This window comes from Argopecten irradians, chromosome 1 (genome assembly GCF_041381155.1).
Source record: "Argopecten irradians isolate NY chromosome 1, Ai_NY, whole genome shotgun sequence".
NCBI lineage: Eukaryota > Metazoa > Mollusca > Bivalvia > Pectinida > Pectinidae > Argopecten > Argopecten irradians.
This window is the reverse complement of record NC_091134.1, coordinates 19,103,804-19,126,032: the sequence shown is the minus strand read 5'-3', so window position 1 is coordinate 19,126,032 and position 22,229 is coordinate 19,103,804. Positions and strand designations below refer to the sequence as shown.

At 37.0% G+C, this 22,229-nt stretch overlaps 1 protein-coding gene across 1 annotated transcript; it reads left to right on the top strand.

The window, feature by feature from the left end:
- The first annotated feature begins 5,098 nt into the window (after positions 1–5,098).
- Positions 5,099–21,656, top strand: LOC138309905 (sodium-dependent glucose transporter 1B-like). The gene is made up of 4 exons (XM_069251124.1): positions 5,099–5,133; positions 18,112–18,294; positions 18,651–18,942; positions 19,366–21,656. Exons 2-4 carry the CDS (start codon positions 18,127–18,129, stop codon positions 20,478–20,480), a joined length of 1,575 nt encoding a protein of 524 aa, XP_069107225.1. The 5' UTR covers positions 5,099–5,133; positions 18,112–18,126; the 3' UTR covers positions 20,481–21,656.
- The last annotated feature ends 573 nt before the right edge of the window (positions 21,657–22,229 follow it).

Sequence of the window (22,229 nt, the reverse complement as noted above, 5' to 3'; positions counted from 1 at the left end):
GCTATATGCCTATCATACAATATTACTTTGAACTATATATATATATACAACGTAAACGGTCGAAAAATGAATAAACAACAAAGCCGTTATACGTTTCTTTAATTTTGAAATGGGACAAGTAAGTAATTCCAACCGCGTTGACAAAACAAAATTACGAATACGATTACATAATAGGATACGAACAGTAATGGGGGACAAAGTAGACAAATATTAAACTATACAGCACAATGGAGCGCAATTTACCCTTCGGCAGTGGCAGCCGAAGGCCGGATTTACAAAAATATATCCATGCTGTTCGGCAAAACGCTAAAATATGAGCGATGACAGGAAAGCGTGCCACGTGTGACGTCAAATGTGTGGCGAAATTGATATATATATATATATATAGTGCTCATTGGAATAGGATGCATATTTAGTCGCCTATCTTCTCAGTGTGTTGACAAAGAAGCTAAGTCCCAAATTTAGTCGCCTTATGCTGGGCAGCATAAGTAAAGGATAAAAAACGCGTAGAACAGAACGGGAAATGCTGGAACTAGTGATAAATTAATTGAAAAGCAAGTGATCAATTGATGTCGATAAGTATATTTAACGTTCGTTAATGCCTTTGGGATAGCGGGTCTGTAGATAGGTAATCCAGAATCTCTCTCTCGATCAACGCTTGGTTTGTGTCCAGTAGGAACAGTGCTCAATTGCAATCACCTGCACGTCTTTCCAACTATGGATGGGTAAGTTGAAATGTTTGGTAACCGGATAGTCAGATTTGTTCTGTTTGATAGACCAGCGGTGATTGTTGATTCTGACGTTGTGTGGACCAACGGTTTCCCCAACGTATTGCATTGTGCATTTCCTACACGAGAAGAGGTAGATGACATTGCTGGATTTGCACGTCAGGTTCTGTCGGATGTTGTATGCTCTGTTGTTGATAGCACATTCAAATGTGTCTGTGGATGCTGTGTATGGACACAAGATTAAATTTAATAGAAACAGTACCATTGTGTGCAATTATCTTACATTTGTTTTGATTACTCTAAATTTTGAACCAAGGCCTGCTGTTTGACCGTATACCGCACAAAAGAGAGCGACTGAATCATTATCAAAAAAGAGGCAATTAATCCAATTCCTAGTTGTAATTTATATACAAAATAAAAGAAACCATCATCTTTAACCCATGTACAGTAGAAATAGATGCAGTCGAGGAATAAATACCTCTTGTCGCCAACTGATTACGTTGAAGCGTGTTGCCATGGGCGCCGCCATTTTTTTTTTACCAAAAGTAGTCCAAAATTGTTACTACATGTACTTAGGTCCGAGTATAGTTTCGGAGAAAATGACGAGGTGATCCGATTGATTTGTTGCTACCATCTGGCATAATCTGTCGCTTTGCCCGCCATGTTGTTGGGATTTCACATGGTTATAAATAGTCTGTTCACTTTGATTGGCTTGTCAAAACGATTTATGTGTGTTGATTGGTTACTTGTTGTTGGAGATTTAATGTGTGTAAGGGGTACCAAAGGGGAAATTATTGCAAAAAATTATCATTAGATAAACCCGGAGAAGTCCGAATGTTTTTTTTTTTTTTTGTTGTCGGACATTATTATCAGAAATCACACAAGGCCGCGCTACACGTACTGAATAGACACATATAGCCTAACTAGTACTGTTCGCTAGATGATCATGACCTACTTGTAAAAACTGTCCGTTGCTTGGGAAATGCTGAAACAAAGTTAGGCTTTACTAAGGGGATATTTGTGGAACTGTTTGCGCTAAAGTAAAGTACAATTTAAACGAAATGTTATACTTGTTGCTATGAGTATATAATGTATGTATATGTGACCGCGTGAAGTGGTACTTGGGGTCTTCTGTGGTATACTTAGTGGTTTCACCATACAAGAAAACACAACACGAATATACCGCAGTCTCCCAAAACTCGCAGCACGTACTTCATACACACTACACGCCACATACACGGGAAGCCGTCCTAACATGACAATAGCTGTTAATAGGACGTTGATTAATCAAACAAAGTGTGCAGTTAAATTTCGCGGGCAGAACGAAATCACAAAATTTAAATTGAATTAGATTTGATCGCGATCAAAACACGGGATTTCCACCTATGTAATGATATAGGTAATGTTAGCGAACAGACGATTGTTTTATTTTTTTTCCCTTCGCTTCAAGCCGAATGAATGAACTCAATATTAATCAGAAAGCGTTTCTTACGAAAGTAGTCTGGTCTAGAAAATAGATTTAGGGGAAAAGTGAATGCATCGGGGCCCGCTGATTGGATATATTCCATGTACATCAGTTAATGGTTAATGTGCGGGTCGGGCAATACATGTAGATGTAAAATTTGTAAAGAATTTTGATGTAAATTTGTTTGGTTCTGTGGTTTCAAAACTGCCGGGTATTTTCCCAACATAGCACCGGTTTTGCTTAAACATCTGTTGTTACTCGTGACAGCTCTGCCACACACATATAAAAGTTTTTAAACATGTCAGTTATTGGGTTTGTGCATTACCTTTGATTGTTTGTTTGTTTGATTAAATGTACGTCCTATTAACAGCTAGGGTCACGTAAGGACGGCATCCCATGCATTCGGTGTACATGTAGCTACACATGTACATGTACGTGTATTAACGCAAACATGGCGATTGTGTACATTGTTCATGTAGAACTCAAAATATCTCGAAATTAAAGTATTCAAGTTGGGTATAGGTAACAACCAGCTAAATGAGAAAAATAGACCTTCGAAACGGCCCCTGTGTATACAGGATTGAGCCCATGATAGAATTTTAACCCGGCCGCTTATTGGCTGGCTAATCTTGAATTTCAAAAGTAAAAATGTTTTCTGACAGGTAATTATTCCTAGATAACCGTGATATGAATTTCGAAATTCAGATTGAGATTTAGGTTCAAAATATCAATTTTGATAATGAATATGTAAAAACATTAGAATTTCAGGATTTTTTTAAAGTGCAAAATGCGCCTGATTTCAATATAGCTACCCTGGTTGAGCTGAAGAATCAAAACTTGTTTTTCTGTCTTCTGTTATATGAGAAACTGGACGTAAATTATAGAACACAGTAGTCAACTAATATTTCTTTGTTTTAATAATCACAAAACTTTAACAAACTTTAATACTGTGGTCTATGTAAAATTATGTAGTGGGTTGTTTTCTGTACCAAACTACAGTTGTGTCATGGACGTGAGGTTGGGTTGGGGAACTCGCTCTACATGTCTTGATTCTGATTCTTCACAAAAAAATACATACATATGGCTGTTTCAACTCGACGTTCAGTCTCCTTTTCTTATGAAGATCTTGGACCAATGGGGAATAACTCTTACAATTAGAGTTTAAGTATTAGAGGATTATCTCCCTTTGGCCACATCATGTAATCTCAACTACATACACAACATCCAACGCATAAAATAAAAAAAAAAGAATGAACGAAACGCCATATTCGCCATATTTCCGCCATTTTCTAATTCATGACATTGAAATTATAACTCTGTACAGAAAATATGTCAATGTCTACATTAAGAAAAAATCAACACCCTACATTAAATGATAAAGGCCATACGAGCTCACAAATTACGGGGGAAAAATAAGGAAATGGGACAAATTGCCATATTTGGAAAGCTATATTTCCGCCTTTTTTCTATATACATGTAGCCCCTTGAAATTCATAAGTTTTGAAGACAAAAGTTTATACAACACAGGTACAAAAAAATCAAGACTGTACATACAGGTTTAAAGGCGCTGAAACGTCTTGGGCAAGGACAAATAGAAACTAAAATTTCGATTTTTGATGTCCTATATCTCCGCCATTTATAATAATATGACCTTGAAATTGGTCATTTTATGTGCTTTAGAGCATGTTTTGTCATATGCGGCCTTCAAAACTATTCTGTGACAAATTTCGTTTTTGATCTTTGCTTGACCCCGTCGCGACTCTTGAACTTGACATAATCTCTGATAACATTGCACGAGAAAAGCACGCGTAATGTCAGGATCTGTTTGAATAACTAAACGTTGATGATGTACAGCGTACAGTTATGAAGTTATGAGTATTTAAAGTTCGTTCGAAAAAGTAGTTTTTTACGTCTGTGACCTTGACCTTGAACGTTATCGTCCAAAATCGAGCGTTCGTTTCAAGAACTCGTGTACGTACATAACTTGTCCAGATTTGAGCGTCGTACCTTGTTCCGTTTGTGAGAAAAAGTGTTAAGAAGGTTTTGTGGAAATAATAAGAATAAGAATAAGAAAAAAAAAAACAGAACAAAAACAATAGGGATTTCCATCCTGAATGGATGGAAATCCCTAACAAAAAATAATAATAAGAAAAAACAGAATGGAAACAATAGGGATTTCCATCATAATCCCTAATTATCATGGATGTCGAGGTTGAAATTAGATCGCCATGAAAAAAACCGTTATGCATAGAAACGCGTGTGTACAAAAAGTGTCACAGCACGAGGTGAACTTGATATTGCATACCTCTGTCGATTGAATTAAACTTAGTACTCTTGGTATCAACAGTTAGGTACTACAGTTGCCCTTGATAACAGCTGATAACAGCATGCAAGTACCCTGTAGCGTTATAATTTTGACAATTAAGCAATATAAACATTCTAATTTTTAAAAAGTTTTGGATATTTTCATGCTGCTACATTTACGCTCTAACGACACTGTCATTTCCCACTGTGAGGTTTGGACTATCTAGTCCTGATAGTCACTTAGGGATACCATATGCCTAAAGTGTTCTTTTGACAAGTGTATATGCTTATTTGGGGGGGGGGGGGGGTTAAAAAATCAACTACGGTGTTTGAAGTAAAACTGATATTTATCACGAAGATAAAAAAGACATAATAAATGATATTTTGACAAATGTTAGTATTCAGGTCACGAATCCCAAACCAAGTACCAGTACGTATGGTGTTACTAGGCACAAGTAGGTCAATATCGCTACCCGAATGGAATGTCATGGTTTGAATTAACCCTTCAATTGTTTACCTATGTAAGTTCGGCATTAGGATGTATATCGTTTTTGATATGCTATGATGTTAAATAAGTAGACACGTTACACAACAAGATTATACAGCGTTAGGACAGGTCGCTTGACTAGATATAAGGTATGTGTCCATATTTTCAGTATATATAAACCTAAGATAGATAAACCATGACATATTGATATTAATTGTCGCATCAGTAATAAAAAAAGACCACAGTAATTTGATAAAGGTTAATTACTATTTTCAATTTGTCGTTTAAAAAAAAAACTTGTTCATAATCCAGAAAAGCATACATTATCACAGAATAATAAACCGTAATAAAAACTTAGGATGAACCTAAACTAAGGATTTTCTGTATTCAATTATATGGAGAAGCTCTTTAAAATTGCATAAATATCTTTAATTAGTATTCAGGATTTCACTGCCGTGTTTTTATATTAATATTACAAACTATTTGAAAAAAACCCGCTCAATTATCACCAACAGTAATAAGATTCATGTGTTTAATAAGCGTACATATCTGGTTTGGATGTTTTAAATGAATATATAATTTTCCTTTTCTAAAAGAGTAACGCTCTTGTATCATTGATTCCCTTCGCCAGTTTTGTTGGATTCTTGTCATTTAAGGAGATATATAAGCGATTTGAGCGTTATAATTTCAAAAGGCGAATAAATTTGGGATATCAAACAGGCTTTTTTGTTGTTGTTGTCATGATAACCATGACACTACACACCGGTTTTGTAAAATGACAAAAATAACTCATTAAGTCTTTGGATCGATTTTGTGTACGGCTAGTCAAGTAATGTAACATAGTATTCACACATCACACGGTTTAATAACGATTACCATGGAAACGTGATATTGTCAAGACATAACGCACAATGTTCGGTCACTTTTACGTCACGCCGGAATTTCATTGGAAAAAGCGTTGAACAGTAAAATAATATAAGCGCAATACTATATTTTTAAATTGAAAAACAGAAAGGATATATTTATTCAATTACGGGAGGACTTTTATCAAAATGTCTCCAAATATTTTTTTTCTATTGATGCGTTTTTGTTGAGAAAATGACGTTTTTTGGCGCGACAGGTGTAACACGCATCTGTATGCGGTTTCATTTAAAGTGTCACTGTGGTCTTACTGAACATCACATTTGACACAGAGATTACCCGCAAACGCACTATCATGACGTCATTTCGTTATAATGAATTGTTACGTCATTCTTCAAAATGGTGGACTTTGTTTGTAGACTTGCCGATCGAGAGATCCGAAGAGAAAAGATAAAAAAGTGAAAAACCACAAATACACACAATACAAAACGGTACTAATTCATGACTTAGAGACATGAATTATTAATATAAAAATACATTTTTCTTCTCAGAAAATATAGACTGCGACGTCGTTCTACTTTTTTTTATCGAACCAAACCTTTGTCTTGCAGAAATGACACAAAATGATTTTTTTAGATTGACTGTTCTGTCATGCAAGTTCACGACTTTGAAAAATTGCTTTATATTAGGAATTGTTTTCTATTCAGAATAAAAAATACGTTTTTGCTCAAATATACGTGTGCGAAATCTCTACTGAAAATTAACAAAAGTATTCGAAAAAATGCGTTTTTTCTTTGTCTTGCAGGTTTGCCGAATGTCGAAAATGACGTGAATTGCGCTCGTTATGTTATAAAATAATGACGTCTTTTACATTCGATGACGTTACATAAAAGTGACCGAACATTGTGCGCGACGTCCCAAATAATGCTTTGGTCACAACCCCTTCTGATTAGACTTATATACTGGACTCCCGGCATGGTTTTTAGCCATTTTGGCCTGGTCCCTGGCTGGGCATCAGACATGGCCGGTGTAACGTTGAAAATGGACCCCAGTTGAAAACTGACCTCGGGTCATTTTTCAACGTTGAAAAATGACCCCTTAACAACTCGTTTTTACACAACACAACACGACACCACAGCACCATGAAACCACACAGCATCACACAGCACATCAACACACCAACAACACAACAACAATACACAACACAACACCACACAACAACACATCACATCACACAACAAAACACAACAAAATAACACAACACATCACATCACACAACAAAACACAACAAAATAACACAACATCACACAACACAACATCACACAACACAACAACGCATCACACTTAACACAACATCACACATCATACAACACAAGACAACATTACACAACACGACACAACATCACAACAAAACATCACATAACACAACATCACATAACACAACATAACATAACAGCACATCACACAACATAACACAACAACACATCACACAAACACGCAACAACAACCAACACCACCCAACAACAACACACAACAACACAACACGCCTCACAACACAACACAATATACATCAAAACATCACACTTCAACACATAACACAACCCACAACACAACCACAACACACAACCACGCAACAACAATACAACACCACCCAAAAACAACACAACACAATAATACACAACAACACAACACACGACAACATCACACACCACAACATCACACAACATAACACAACACAAAATCACACAACAAAACATCACACAACAACACATCACACAACAACACATCACACAACACACAACCACACAACAACACAAAACAAACACAGCCACACAGCATACAACAACACACATCATAATAACATTACACAGCCACACTTAACAACACAACACAACATAACAACACAACATCACACAACAACACACAACAACAACACACAACAAACAACACAACACAAAAACACACAACCACAAAACAATCGAACAACACAACACAACACAACCATACGCAGAACACAACGTAACTGATCCATACGCAGATCTATATATAATACATGTATTTTTGTATTGTAGGGAATAAATATATATTAAAGGGACAATTCAGTCTAAGAGAACATTAAAATTTGTACTTACATCGATAAAAACCAGATCTAATGGAAATTAGATCAGTCGGTTTTAATGTGATATGCTCGTAGAGTAATGCAACTTTTGTCTAGAACTGCTCAAATCGCTCTGACAGTAGTATGTTTACCTAATTAGGTGAATTGTCTTGCCTAAAATCATTTTATCACATTCTCAGTGGTTATGTAGTTTATTTGTTTAACGTGCGTGACTTTGGCTCGGGTATGGCTACAGCGTCCATATTGTACCTGCTTAATCGTATTGATCAACGATTTGATATTTCAACGATAATAATTAAAATACTAAACAATGACGTGGAATTTGTCAATTTTTTTATGTGATATGTTTCATAAGAAATTTAGAACAATACATTTATGCCATATTTTGCTTCTTGGTTATGTAAAAGAATTAGCCTGAGTGAATTGTCCCTTTAACGATTACTAATTACCTGAAAAACATTAGATCGTCGAAAATATAATCATAAAAAATCATTAAGAAACAACTTAATGATATCCCATAATATTTTGTAACACTATCCGCTGGTACTATGAAGTGAACACCACATAGTACAAACTTTGCATGCAGTTGATAACAACAATTCCTTTTTATTTACTACGTGACCTCAGTGTTATATAGCATTTTCTCAGTTTGAGAACAATTAAATTAACATTATCTACACGGACGGACAAAATGACTATATAAAAATGAAAGTTTTGTAGTGCCGTATTCTCCATAATAAACATGCAAGCACTTAAAATATTTAAATGAGGTATTTGTTACGATGATAACAATACCAAATTTCAATTCAAATCGCGGTAATTTTGTAATTTAAATACCAGCACAGAAGGGTCGCTTATATTAGGAATGGCGATAACAGAATTCGAGAATCACGTTTGTGCAACAGCTGTATATGTGAATGTATTAGGGTCATTTTTTGAAAGACCACCCGTTGATAGTTTTCCAAGGTCATTTTTCAACGGTCATTTTTCAATAGACCTGCCGTTGAGAATTGACCCTAGACACTGTCAATTTTCAACGGCATGTTCAATTTTCAACGGCATTCGGGGTCCGTTTTCAACGTTGAAAACTGCCCCGAGGTCAATTTTCAACGGAGGTCCACTTTCAACGTTACACCGGAACTGATCGATCGCCAAGTGTAATATAGCCATGCCTCGTGCACACAAACGCACGTCTTTCTCTTCAATGTCGGAGCAAACATCGTAGCACACACAATACAAAATACAAAGTCACGTGCGGTTTGATTGACAGCTGGCGATCCGTCAACTCTCAGGCAGCATGAGGGAGGTGCCCGAAGAGTTACATAATAGTATATAACATAACAAATTAGAGTTATCTTCCTTGGACCAATATCAGCATCTCCAGTACACCCATATGATATGCATACATATAACATGCCGCCCCCCTTAACATAAAATTCATAATTTTATTATGGGTGTATGAAGATGAGGATATGGTAAATTAAACATACTAGTACTAATTGACATAAGCACAAAATATAGGGCAAGTAAATTAAATTGATACTCGATGAATGAATGAATATTTATGCTTTCATTTCAATAGTTAATTATCTCAACTTTATGATGTAATTGTTCTGATCTGATCTAATATTATTTCCTGGTCTAATATTCCGTCTTTGCATATTACAGAGTTAGCTCCCTTGCGGGTAGGTATCGATTGTTACGTCAGTATTTTGTGAGCGCAATTCACGCCGTTTTCTCCGAAAAGTATGACGTTACGCTCGCAAACACATGACGTCACAATCAATACCTACCCGCAAGGACAGATAACTCTGTAATATGCAAATACGGAATAGCAAAAAATATGTCACAAATGGTACAATAATAACCGTATACTCGGAGAACCCCACTCTCAGTATAATTACAGAGATGTTTGAGTATATACTATAGTATGGTTACACATACAGTGGATAAAATTCAACCAGATGTAGACCATTACCAATACGAGACAAAGTATATCACATAATGACTAGAGATCATGGTAATACTATTTGGAAAGCAAATGAAGATTAATCAAACTTCATTATCAGTACATATGTTCAATTTAAACTCAGTAAAACTAGTACTCATACAATTCTATTCAAATACAGTACAACAATATGATATTGCTCAATATATTTGCAATTACCAAAAGGTCAAAATCTAATTATGGAATGTTAAGAAAAAATATCCAACTTGTGAAATACGACCAGAATCTCATTGGAATGAACATGCTAAGCATAAACTTCTTGTATATCAAACATGGATTAAATTCCATCAAAAATACAAAAAGTCAGTCATCAATAACTTGAACTCTGGCCAATCAATGGTACAAACACACAAACTGTAATACAAACAAAATTAGCAATGAAATTCAATATTCTATTCACTGATGCAAAAATGTGAAGGAAACGGACAGAACATTTTCTATCATCAAAAGGAAAGATATATGAATGAATCAACATGGTCAACAGTGCAATTAATTATGAGAAAATGGTGATTGCCAAATGCATTAATCAGTGAGGCACAAACATTTGCATGCATGGAATACTGGACATGTAATACAAAATATTCCATAGAAGAATTTAGTAACAAGTGAATTGTCATTAAAATAATAAGGTAATAGTGATTAAAGTATCAGGAAAATTAGAACCTGGATAATATAACATACACCATTATCAAAATACATTGTCAATGAGATCATAGGGGGAGGCTTTCTTTTGACAAGTTTAAGTGCTTTAAGAGTTCATATTGGTTGATGAAATCAAAACTGCATTCTGTGCTGGCTCCCCAATAATTTGTACAAGATACGATAATCTATTACCGTCTTTCTTTTGAGCTAAGACACGCTTGATTTTGTGAATATCATTCTCGCTAGAGGAACACGAGGAAAAGTGTTCATTTGGGTCAATATGTATGATGTTCATCGCGAAAACGAGCTGGTTTACGTTCAGCACGCAATGGGCGTGACGAAGGATCTGGTCGTGTATTCTGTTGAACATGAACCACAGCGGGAGAGTCTATCTCTGTGGTAACATCAAACTTGGATAATGAAACATCATCAATTTCTGTGGACAGTTCAAAGGGATGCTTATCTGACATCTCTGTAGAATGCTCTGTAACATCAGGTGTACCGTCTAATTCAGTTGATAATTCACAGGCTTCATTGTCCTTTTCAACCTCCTCAGGTACAGAAGTAAGGGCTTTATCTATGAAAAAGTTAGATGGATTGGGAACGCGGACATACGCCATCTTTAGTCGGTCGATATGAACAGGTTTATCCATGATTATACCCGCCTGTCCATCTCGCAGAGTAATCATATGAGGACTTGGTATCTCGTGGACTACATGAGACATATATTTGGCTTGTAACTTTTGACCCTTGCCTGTAGGTTGTGTGGACAGATAGGCATAATCTCCTGCAGTCACATCTAAAGGATGAGCTTTGAGGTCGACTCTGTTCTCCATTTGAATTTGAGTCTTTTGGACAGCTTCCCGCATTTCCGTACGGATGAGTTGCAAATGTCGTGCATGTTGACGGATATATGTATGACAATCTGCAGGCAATCAAGAAAAAATGTTGCATAGGGAAAAGCGTGGTCTTTGTCCATACAATAGCTCAAATGGTGAGAACTGTGTGCTGCTATTGACGGTATTGTTCATGGCAAAGGTTATAGCAGGTAGAACATCCTCCCAGTTCTTTCCTTGAGAGACAAATGGTGTCATACGTTCTGCGAGCGTTCGATGAAGACGTTCCACTGAGCCAAGGCAATGGTGAACGAATGCAGATGTAACATGAATTCAGTGCCCTGATCACTCAACAGTGAGTCACACAGACCAAATTGAGTAAACAGTGAGTCACACAGACCAAATTGAGTAAACAGTTGATATAAGCACTGTGAAACAGTTAATACATCCTCGCTTGGAATGGCCAAGCAAAATAAGTATCTGGTGAACAAATATACTGCAGTGAACAAGTACGTATTGCCCTTTGCGGACATAAAAAGTGGTCCATATCAATCAATCTGCCAGATTTCAAACGGAGCTGTGGGTGTTTTAAGAATTGGTAATTGGTGATTTTGTTGGAATCTTTATCATTTTCCATGTTTGGCAATAGTGGCAGCTGCGAACATAATCAGCAGCACAGTAATGAGTTCGTAACAAGTCGAGGGTGTGAGAAATGTCGCCGTGGCCACCCATGGGTGAGTCATGATGAAGTTCCAAAAACGTCCTTATCATTGCTTGAGGTAATACAAGTTGGTACTGACTTACTAACTTTGAGCGCACTGACTTTGCAATGCGTGAATGAAATAACAAGCCATCCTCTAAAAAAAGTCACTGGCTTGTACTAAAACTGCCCTTGATTGCTTTTGAGAAACAGGTAATGTTTGGGTTGATAGGTAGGCATAAAAATCTTTGTAGGTCTTGTCCATTTGTTGTAGCGAAGCGACATCCATCCGCGAGAAATCGGTGTGTTTCAACATTTCATGTTGTGGTAGTATGTCATTGGAAACACCATTATCTACATCCGAATCTTTGGATTTCCACATCAGTATCGTTTGTGTCTACTATGAGTTCCAAATCTGAATCACTTCCCTGAGAGGTTATATCTGTGGTAGGTGAAGACAGGGTAACCTCTGTTGGCGACTCTTGTGAGAATGTGGTAACCACTGGTATGGGAGAGATACGAAATCTGATGCCATAGATGGTATACCATCATAAAAATGTTCAAGAGTAGAGTCTGAAGAAACAAGTGTCTGATCACTTGTTGTCACATGTAGAATCTCTATGTCATCATCACTGATTTGAGTATTAGCATTGTTCAAGTTAGAAGTACTTGTTGCTACCTCACATGGCTTCAAAATGTCACTAGGTGCTTTAATTTCAAGAGAGACAGGTCGATTAGACAACACAGTGGCATGACGTTCTAAAGTAGTTCGCATTTTACGTATGATATGCCTCGAAGGTAACTCGGCATCATCCGTGTCACCATCATATCCGTCATCATTGTCCATTAATGTGACAGGCGGAAGCAAAGCTACCTTCTGAATCTTAACGTCAATTTCACTAGCACGGCCTTTGAGCCAGCAATGTTTTGTCCAGTGGGTAAATTAATGACACATGGCTTGTCGGCGACATATGAGGAATGTGGGTCATCCTCATTTGGGCTAGTAATAGGGTCTTCTCGGGCAATCTGGCATCAACTTAAGGCATACTCAACAACCATTTCTGCAGCAGGCTAATAAACAATGTCAAAACTAACCTGTTGCAGAATTGTTAACCATCGGTCGAAGATGGCACCACTTAACCTCTTCTGAAATAGGGGCTTTAACGCTTGATGATCGCATTCGACAATGACATGACGGCCACGTAAGTAATCAGCACAGTCAAGTATACTGGTGACAACTCCCAACAGATCCAGCTTTGTTGGTGCATACGACTGTTGACCTTTGTTGAGAGATTTAGAACCAAAGCGGACAACTTTGTGAATGCCAGGTACTGCATGCGTTTTGTTGACTCCTTTATCCTCAGAATCCACACGATGAATTTGATATAACATATATCCTATTCCTTTTGAAGACGAGTCAACTCCAAGCTAAAATGGTAAGTCATAGCGTGGGAATGTTAGTACACATGACTCTGATAACAGGGAATTCAGTTTATCAAAAGCACTCTGTTGTTCAACCGTCCAAATAATTTTTTGGGTTTTCTTCATCAAACGAAGTAGTGGCTGTGCGACAGCAGCATAATTAGGTATATATTTCCTGAACCAATTCATGAGGCCAAGACAGCGTTTTAACTCTGTGGAAGCTGTTAGTTCTGGCATATCCTTTACAGTCTTATTTTTTCATTTCCTACGTACAAATCACTACATATATTTGGTTATTTGGTCCTGATATGTACTTGTTGTTCTATTGTGGTCAATTTGATACCTTATTTGTCTACTTCAGTTGAAAAATGTCAATGCTATGAATATTTTTCATTTTTAGTGAAATTAATTATGGCGGCCATTTTGATGACGTCATAACCAGTACTTATACAATGTTAACATTGTTTTTCTTGTTGTTTTTGTTTAAACTGATTTATAAGTGGACAAAAAGCTAATTAGAAATATTAGTTTGCTGTTGGAAAACATTTTTGCTGCGTCAACCAAAATATGAAAAACCTGCTAAAAAATTACCATTTTTGAGCTTAAAATCATATTTTTTCCACTTTTTACGTAAAAATCACTACATATATTTGATTAATTTGAACAATTATGTCCTATTGTGGTCATTTTGATACCTCATTTGTCTACTTCGGTTGAAAAATGTCAATGTTATGAATATTTTTCATTTTTTAGCGAAATTCGAGATAGCGGCCATTTTGATGACGTCATAACCGAAAGTTCATCCCAACTTATGCAATGTTAACATTTTGATTTCTGATCAGTTGGTCATCAGGGTTAAGAAAAATATTGGTTCGGAGGTTTGGGGGAGGGGTGCATGTGGGACCCTCCTAGCCCATGGCCTATTAGGGCTTGTGATAATAAGATCCTCTTTTTCTGACACCGGTGTGATAATCCCTTGTGGTAAGAGCTCATCTAGCTGATGCCACAATACCTGACGTTTGTCTGGTGATAATTTGTATGACTTTGACTTTTGGCAACATGATTTGGTTTCAATAGAATCTTATGCTGGACAAGATCAGTACACGTATGACCGAGTGAAGGGTTATCAGGAGTAACAAATATATATGAATGATCATGCAAAAGTTCAAACGATTTTGACCTTTCCTGTTCCGAGAGATTTTCAGAGACATCAAAATATGATTTGAATACAGAGTTATCTACCCCTGCCGTATTATTACAGTCATTATCTAACCCTGATCTTTCTTTTGTACAAGTAGTAGTAGTAACATTGTTACACAAAACTATTTTGGAAGTACTCTTAGAACTAACATTACATTTGTCACAAACATAAGTGTCACAGCTAGCATAATAATTTCATTTGGCTACACAGGGCAAGGTTTGTACAGCATTATCAAAAACATCTTTGTCAACATTATTTACATATTTGGCAACATTTATTTGACTAGTATTGTCATCATTTTTGTTCAAGTCAACATTTTGATAGCATTTGGCAACACAAGGTAAGATGTGTACAGTATCATCAAAAACATCTTTGGCAACATTATTTACATACCCTTTTGATTGACAGTGGCTACACTTCTAGCTAGCAATAATCCAGACTTTGTAAGTTTTACAGTACCTTTACAAATACCTTGCAAACCACATAAAACAGATGTTTGTACAAACATGCGACATTCACTATTAGCAGCTATAACACGTCTCTTGCTAGCAACCAGGTTATTTTTTACTGAAAAAATATGTAAAGTTTGAAGAATCTAATACAAGTTTGTGTTCTGTCAAATATGGGATCCCTAATAACAGAGGGTGTGAACACTGAGGAATTACGTACACACTGACTAAATGTTTACCATGTGGTGTTTCATAAGGATATCAGCCTGACCAATGACTTGGACAGTCTGAGAATTTGGTAGTACTATATTAGGATTTGACAGTGAACAAATATTTGATTTACACTTCTTAGGTAATGACTGATACATTTCAGATGACATAATGTTAATTTCACTACCCGCATCAATAAGAGCAGCAACTTCAAGTAAAACATACTAAAATTTTACAGGCATATACAAAAACCTATTGCTTTGCTCTTAAGCTTCTGAGTTCCTACATTGAGTACCAGGTTTGAATTTGAGTCGCTGTCTATTGTCCTAGGGGTGGGAAAGGTGGCGGCACCTGGAACACTGGACATCCCGGGAAGTTGTGCCGCTGGGCGTTGTTCCTCATCGGGGCTAGGTAGTTTAACTGACCAAAAGTGATAGCAGTGTGTCCGTACATGCTGCAAAGCTGACACAGTGTCATAGGAGAAGGAACCCTATTACCATTCCAATTAAAGTTGTATTGTTTGTGACCGTCCCCACCACAGCGAAAACAGATGACATTTGTGAACCAGTGTATCTTTCTGGGGCACGACATCTGTGTCTTCTGTCAGAATCATCTGTGTGCGCGTATACCCTCGTTGGAGAGCGTCCCCTTGTCGACAACATTACAACAAGGTCAGAAAGTTTATCAACAACAGCATTAAGTTCAGAAACAGGTGATGGTTGTGACGGTTGTTGTATTTGGGAAATAGCAATGGGAGGTTCTTTGCGACATCCATATAATGAACCCATCTGTGCTGCAGTTGATGCTGATCGGCTATCCTTTGGCTGACTGGCACCACAAAGCCTTGTAGTTCCCCTGGTAAGGCAGATATGAATTTGGAGAGAATTTCTAAGTCTGATTTGCCTATGCGTTGTCCCCGCTCCACTAATCTTGCATAAAAGTCTTCCAAAGATTCATGCACGGACAATGACATACTAATAAAGTTTTGGTTTTCAAGGAGAAGTGCGGGGCTAGAGGCTGAAAACCGTGTGTATTCCCGTTGAAATTTCTCGCTCACTACCAACCAGGTTTTATCAAATAATTACAGGGAATTAAACCATGTCCTTGCTGGTCCTTGTAATAGTAAATGGAATAATGGTACGCGTTTATCTGGTGTAGAGAGAATATAGCTGTGCAAACGATTCAAACTCATGGAGAAACTTAGATTCGTTCTCATGGGAAAGTCCAGAAAATTTTCTACATTTGGAGATATCTATGTTGAAAGCTGGTTTATTCTTATTAAATGATGGCGAATTGGACGGACATTTCAATGTAAAATTACGATCGAGTTCATCTCTAAAATGGTTTTCACCCAGAAAAGAATTTGGTAAAATACATGCATCGTCGTGACACGTCGTCGTCAGATTATAATATTGTTGATGGTAAATTACGATCAGAATTGTCCACATTAGACATTTCAAATCACAGAATAAAATAGTCATTAATTCAACAGGTGCGCGTCGGTATGTTTTCCCGCCAAAAAGCACATGTTCATAACATCGTGGCACAGTTCAATACAGTGTCAATCAATTTCAAATTCACAGGGAAAGTTCATCAATTTTATAGTCAATAAAGCAGTGAGAGGTACATTATGTATGTTTGCTTACATAGGAACGCCGGATCCTCCACCATGCAATGGTTGTCCTCTATTTTATGAGATTAGAAATAAGAGGTGACGAGCAATGCACTTCCATGTTCTTATCTTTATTTTCATCCTCCCTTTCTTATCTCCGAAGAGGGGAGTTACACAATAGTAACAAATTAGAGTTATCTTCCTTGGACCAATATCAGCATCTATATAACAGTTGTCCGTAAGATACTCGCGATCGGTATCCGGTGACTAGACCGATTATCACCCGGACATCATACGATAATCGACCGATTAGCATTAGATATTCGGTCGGTATTCACTGCCTCGTCGGCCCCACAAAATTATCTTTGGAAACAGACACCAGACGATTACCGCACGGCCTCCTTTTTATGTAAATGATATGTGACAAAATTTTTGACCGGTGTTGTCCGATGTCGGAAAAATGGCCAAAACCAGTGATGTGCTTCCACGGACATCAACCGATCATTGTGACCATAGCATTAGCAAAAAATTGCTATGATTTTAAAGGAAGATAACTACATTTCTTATAGTTTTCAAGGCAAAAGATGTCAATGGGTTGCCATGAATAACATGCTTCATGTATATAGCACTATAAATAAAAAAAGGGCAACAGTTCCAATATGGTAAAAAAACACAACACGAAAATACCGCAGTCTCCAAAAATACACACTCGCACTACATACCCGTTACACATCGCAAACGATGGGCCGTTAAACTAAAAATAAACAAACGTACCGCATGCATTGGAGGCCGTCCTTACATGACCATGTCTGTTAACAGGACGTTAATTAATTAAACAAACAAACAATGTAAACTTACATATTTTGGCGCAATCAAGTCCCCGCAATCGCCATAATAGCAGTATCAGTCATATCCCAGCTCAGTGTTACTGACACTACAAACTCTAAAATAGTACCGCTATGTACAGCATGTACGTTTACAGTTACTCTAAGCCTAATCCGTGTTAACAAACCTACCAAGCAAATTTTTACCAACTTATATATCCTTCTTAACATTTTTTGTAATAGTTATTGTTGTACAACATGGCCGAATTACACACCATTACAAAGACGACCCAATCCTCTGACCAATCGGAGGTCTGCCATTCAAGTGAAATTGTAACCAATCAGAAGGCAGATGTGCGAAACGAGGAGTCGACATTCAGCAAGGCGATACGTACAATGACGCTCGTCTGTGTGTGGATATCCATGGTAACGTGTAACGATAGAATACTGCTTAAATAACTAATTTGTAAGTTTCAAAAAATGAGTGGACTCATTGAAAGGTTTTGTTGTTTTATAAAGAATAGCCCTCGCTTAAAGGATATGGAGCCGATTCATTATCATAATAAAGATTTTCATGATAGAGCGAAGAAAAAAAGTAACTTGTTTATATTTTCGTAAAACTAATATTGAAATTACATTTTAAGTTTGAATGCAAAGCCGAATGAGGAAAACTCCCTTAACAATTAAATCACGAAATCACCATTGTAAATGTAAATACTTAAGTTCGAATGATGAATCATACAGATATATTGTTAAAACACTTTTTCCCTTTTCCTTAACAGGGAACATATATGGAGATAAATGGACCAACATTAAAGGACCTCGTTCTGAGAACCGGAAGTAGCTACGAAGATGTGACAGGGTCTGTTTCCGGTCGCAGTGTTGGTAAATTTGTCGGCGTTGTGATTGGTGGATTGCTGACGGACAAGTTTGGACGTTATTGTGACCTGTTCATCGCTGTCTCGCTGACTGTGGCCGCAGTTTCTGTGTCAGTCATACCTTGGATCCACATTACAGATGCATTATGGGTGTTTTATCTTTTTCTGGGAATTACCATTGGGATTATCGATATTGGTGGGTTCCACAAATGTTATAGTTTTGTAATTTGAGCTCCACTAGGCCTATTTCAGTGAGACACAACACTTCCAAAGTCTATAAAGTGTCATTGAAAATATTGAATTTTTGTTGGATCTATCAATATGTTGTTATTTTCCTTATGATTTTGAAAAATGTAATCGTAACCGACAATTGCATGTTCTTTCCCACTATCGTGTAATTTTGCGAAATTATTATGAAAAAATGGTGATTTTTGCACTGTTCTGAATATACAATGTAATTATATTATTTTCCTTTTAATGTCATTTTGGCACCTTAAAACGGTTTTAAATTTGAAATATAGCATACCCGTTTAAAAGACTCTGTCAGATTGTGTTATAATGTAATGATTATACAAATACAGTAATATTCTTAAGTTGTAAGTCGTCTTTGTCTTTTCAGCTGGACAGCGTATTGTTTTGGTCAGTTGGAAGGAAAGAGCAGCCTCCCCGATGCACATTGTCCATCTTGGTTACGGTGTTGGCGGATTCATCGCTCCTCTCATAGCTAATCCTTACCTCGCTGTTACGGAAAAGCTTGTTCCAAATGCTACCAACATATCCAATTCAAACTTTTCCATGATCGCTCCTCTCATAGCTAATCCTTACCTCGCTGTTACGGAAAAGCTTGTTCCAAATGCTACCAACATATCCAATTCAAACTTTTCCATGATCTCAACCACTTTAATCCCAACTTCTACTATAATAGATGTAAAATCGCCATCTCGGATTGAATATGCGTATTTTATCGCCGCAGGTATAGCAGTCATAATCTCTGGTGTATTGTACCTGTACCAATGTAAAACATTACGAAGTTTAAGTCATAAAAATAAAGGAAACGTCGACCGGAAACTCGCAAAAAGTAGAAAATGGCGGGAAATGATAAACCCTGCTTCTTGTGCTGATGGTCATTTATTGTTCGGTTCATTAATTTTGGTTGCATTGTTTCTTAAATATTTTGTTTACACCGCCTGTGATAGAATGTTTTCTACTTTTATCCGATCCTACTCCATTGACCAGCTCGAGTTTAGTAATGATGATGCTAGCTACCTCAATACTATATACTGGATATTTTACGCTGTTGGAAGATTCGTTGGGTTCATTTCCGCTAGGTGGATCAGCGTGAAGTTCCTACTTGTTGTTGAATCGGTTTGCTTGGTCTGTGTTAGCGTCGGGCTCTATACAGTCGGTACATTTTCACAAACAGGACTATGGATTTTAACTGGAATGGCGGGATTCTTTATCGGCCCCATATTTCCTTCAGGAATAGCTTGGGGTGACCTTCACATTGAACTTACTGGTTTGGCCATAACGTGGGTCCTTCTCGGCAGCTCCTTTGGGGGTCTTGCTTTTCTGCGATTCGGTGGTTATGCCTACGATCACCTTGGCGACAAGGCGTTTCCATTCATGCTGATGATCTTGTCAATAGCCGTTCTGGGCGCCGATGCGATGCTTACTGCTCTCAGTCTGGCCAAGAACCGTCTTACTAAAACTAAGGTGGACTCTAGTACCAAATAATACACTGACGAATAAATAGCTGTTAATGTCTTGGGTGTATTCTGTGTTTGCATATTAAATAGGCCTAGTTGTTTGCTCCTGTGGGTAGATATTGATTCTGACGTCATGTGTTGGCGAGCGTGACGTCATACCTTCCAGAGAACACGATGTGAGTTTCGCTCACAAATTACTAATGCTACAATGATACCTACCTGCAAGGGAGATGACTCTGCAATTGGCAAAGACCGAATACAAGACTACTATGTGTTTTTGTCTATAGACACTTTGTACTGTCTTCATTTCATAGAATTATAGATGGAAATTTATAAAATATTGAACAAGAACGAATTATATAAAATTATAGCACGGGTGTATCCATTTAGACTTCCCACATTCCTACCGTAGATATCATCAAAATTGACAATTGTTAAAATAGTTTGAATTGTCAGAGATATTTCAGAGTTTGGTTTATTACTGAATTTCCCCAACAACATACTTACTGATGGAATCGTTTCACCAAACAATTGAATTCTAATACTTATTCAAATTTTCGTGAATTTATTAACCTAATTATAACTTGTGTATAATGAAGGCAGAAGAAATGTAGACTAATTTTTCGAAGTGTTCGTAAATCGCAACGTCCCGGAGAAATTTCAGGCAATCTACGATCACCGAGATTGTGCGATTGGGCCACATTTTCTCTCTATATATACATTTCATGTAATACTGTGTCTGACACATGTAAAGAAAGATTACTTTAGAGCCAAACGCGTGTGACTCGGACATTCATATGTGAGCTATAAAAAAGGGATAACTCCTACTACTACCGTTATCAAATTAATATATACCAAAGGAATGTTCATAGATTGGCCACTAGTCTCTAGAATATTACATGTAAGACAATACTTAAATCGCTTCATATTTGTATACCCTCGTAACGAAGTTAAGGGGAGAGGTGTACTGTAATCGGATTGTCCGTCTGTCTGTCTGTCTGTAGAAACAACTTTGTTCGGCAAACTCTTCCTAAACTACACGACAGGTTTTGATCAAATTTGGTACACAGAACCCCGACATATTAATGGAGTTATTACTAATTAAAAGGCCTTAACTAGCCCGGGTGGAAGTATTAGTCTGCCACTCTGGCGACAGTTCTAGTTTGTCACTGCGATATGGTTAGCCTAGGTTTCAAACTAGGGGGGGGGGGGGGGTAATCTAGTATTAGAATTGAATTCTGATGAGAAAATATCACCAATAACTTAGAATGTAGTGGCCAACTTTAAATGTTCATGAAATGGTGTATTTTTAGTTGTAGAGATCTAAGCAAATTTTTGAACGTGTAGATGTAAGAAAGTGATAAATCTCAAAATTTTTAAAATGTAAAAGTTTAATGATCAGATAATCAGACTCCACACTATGCAATGTGACTGCATTTTATTAAATAAACATATACTTGAATGTATGACACTACCAAATGTATATTGTAATATGAAGTAAATGAGTGAATGGAAGAAATGTCTTAAGATTGTTGTATTTATGAGCACGAGTAACGTCGTGAAATAAATCATAAATATGTATTGTAACATCTACACTGTATTAGTGTAATGATAAGAAAGGTGTAATGTAATTTGTACCATAATATGTAATACAATATGATGACAACCAATGATAGCATATCCTATGGATTAATTTAGTGTACTTTACGCAAGAGTTAGCGCGGTTTAATAACAGTACTTGTCCAGGAGTGATACCTCTTTTTGTAAACAAAACTCT

Excerpts from the sequence above, each read along its gene's own strand:
- LOC138309905 (XM_069251124.1), top strand. The coding sequence starts at position 18,127 with ATGGCCGAATTACACACCATTACAAAGACGACCCAATCCTCTGACCAA. Across the intron at positions 18,295-18,650 it reads TCTGTGTGTGGATATCCATG|GGAACATATATGGAGATAAA; the intron begins GTAACGTGTAAC and ends TTTCCTTAACAG. Across the intron at positions 18,943-19,365 it reads CATTGGGATTATCGATATTG|CTGGACAGCGTATTGTTTTG; the intron begins GTGGGTTCCACA and ends TTGTCTTTTCAG.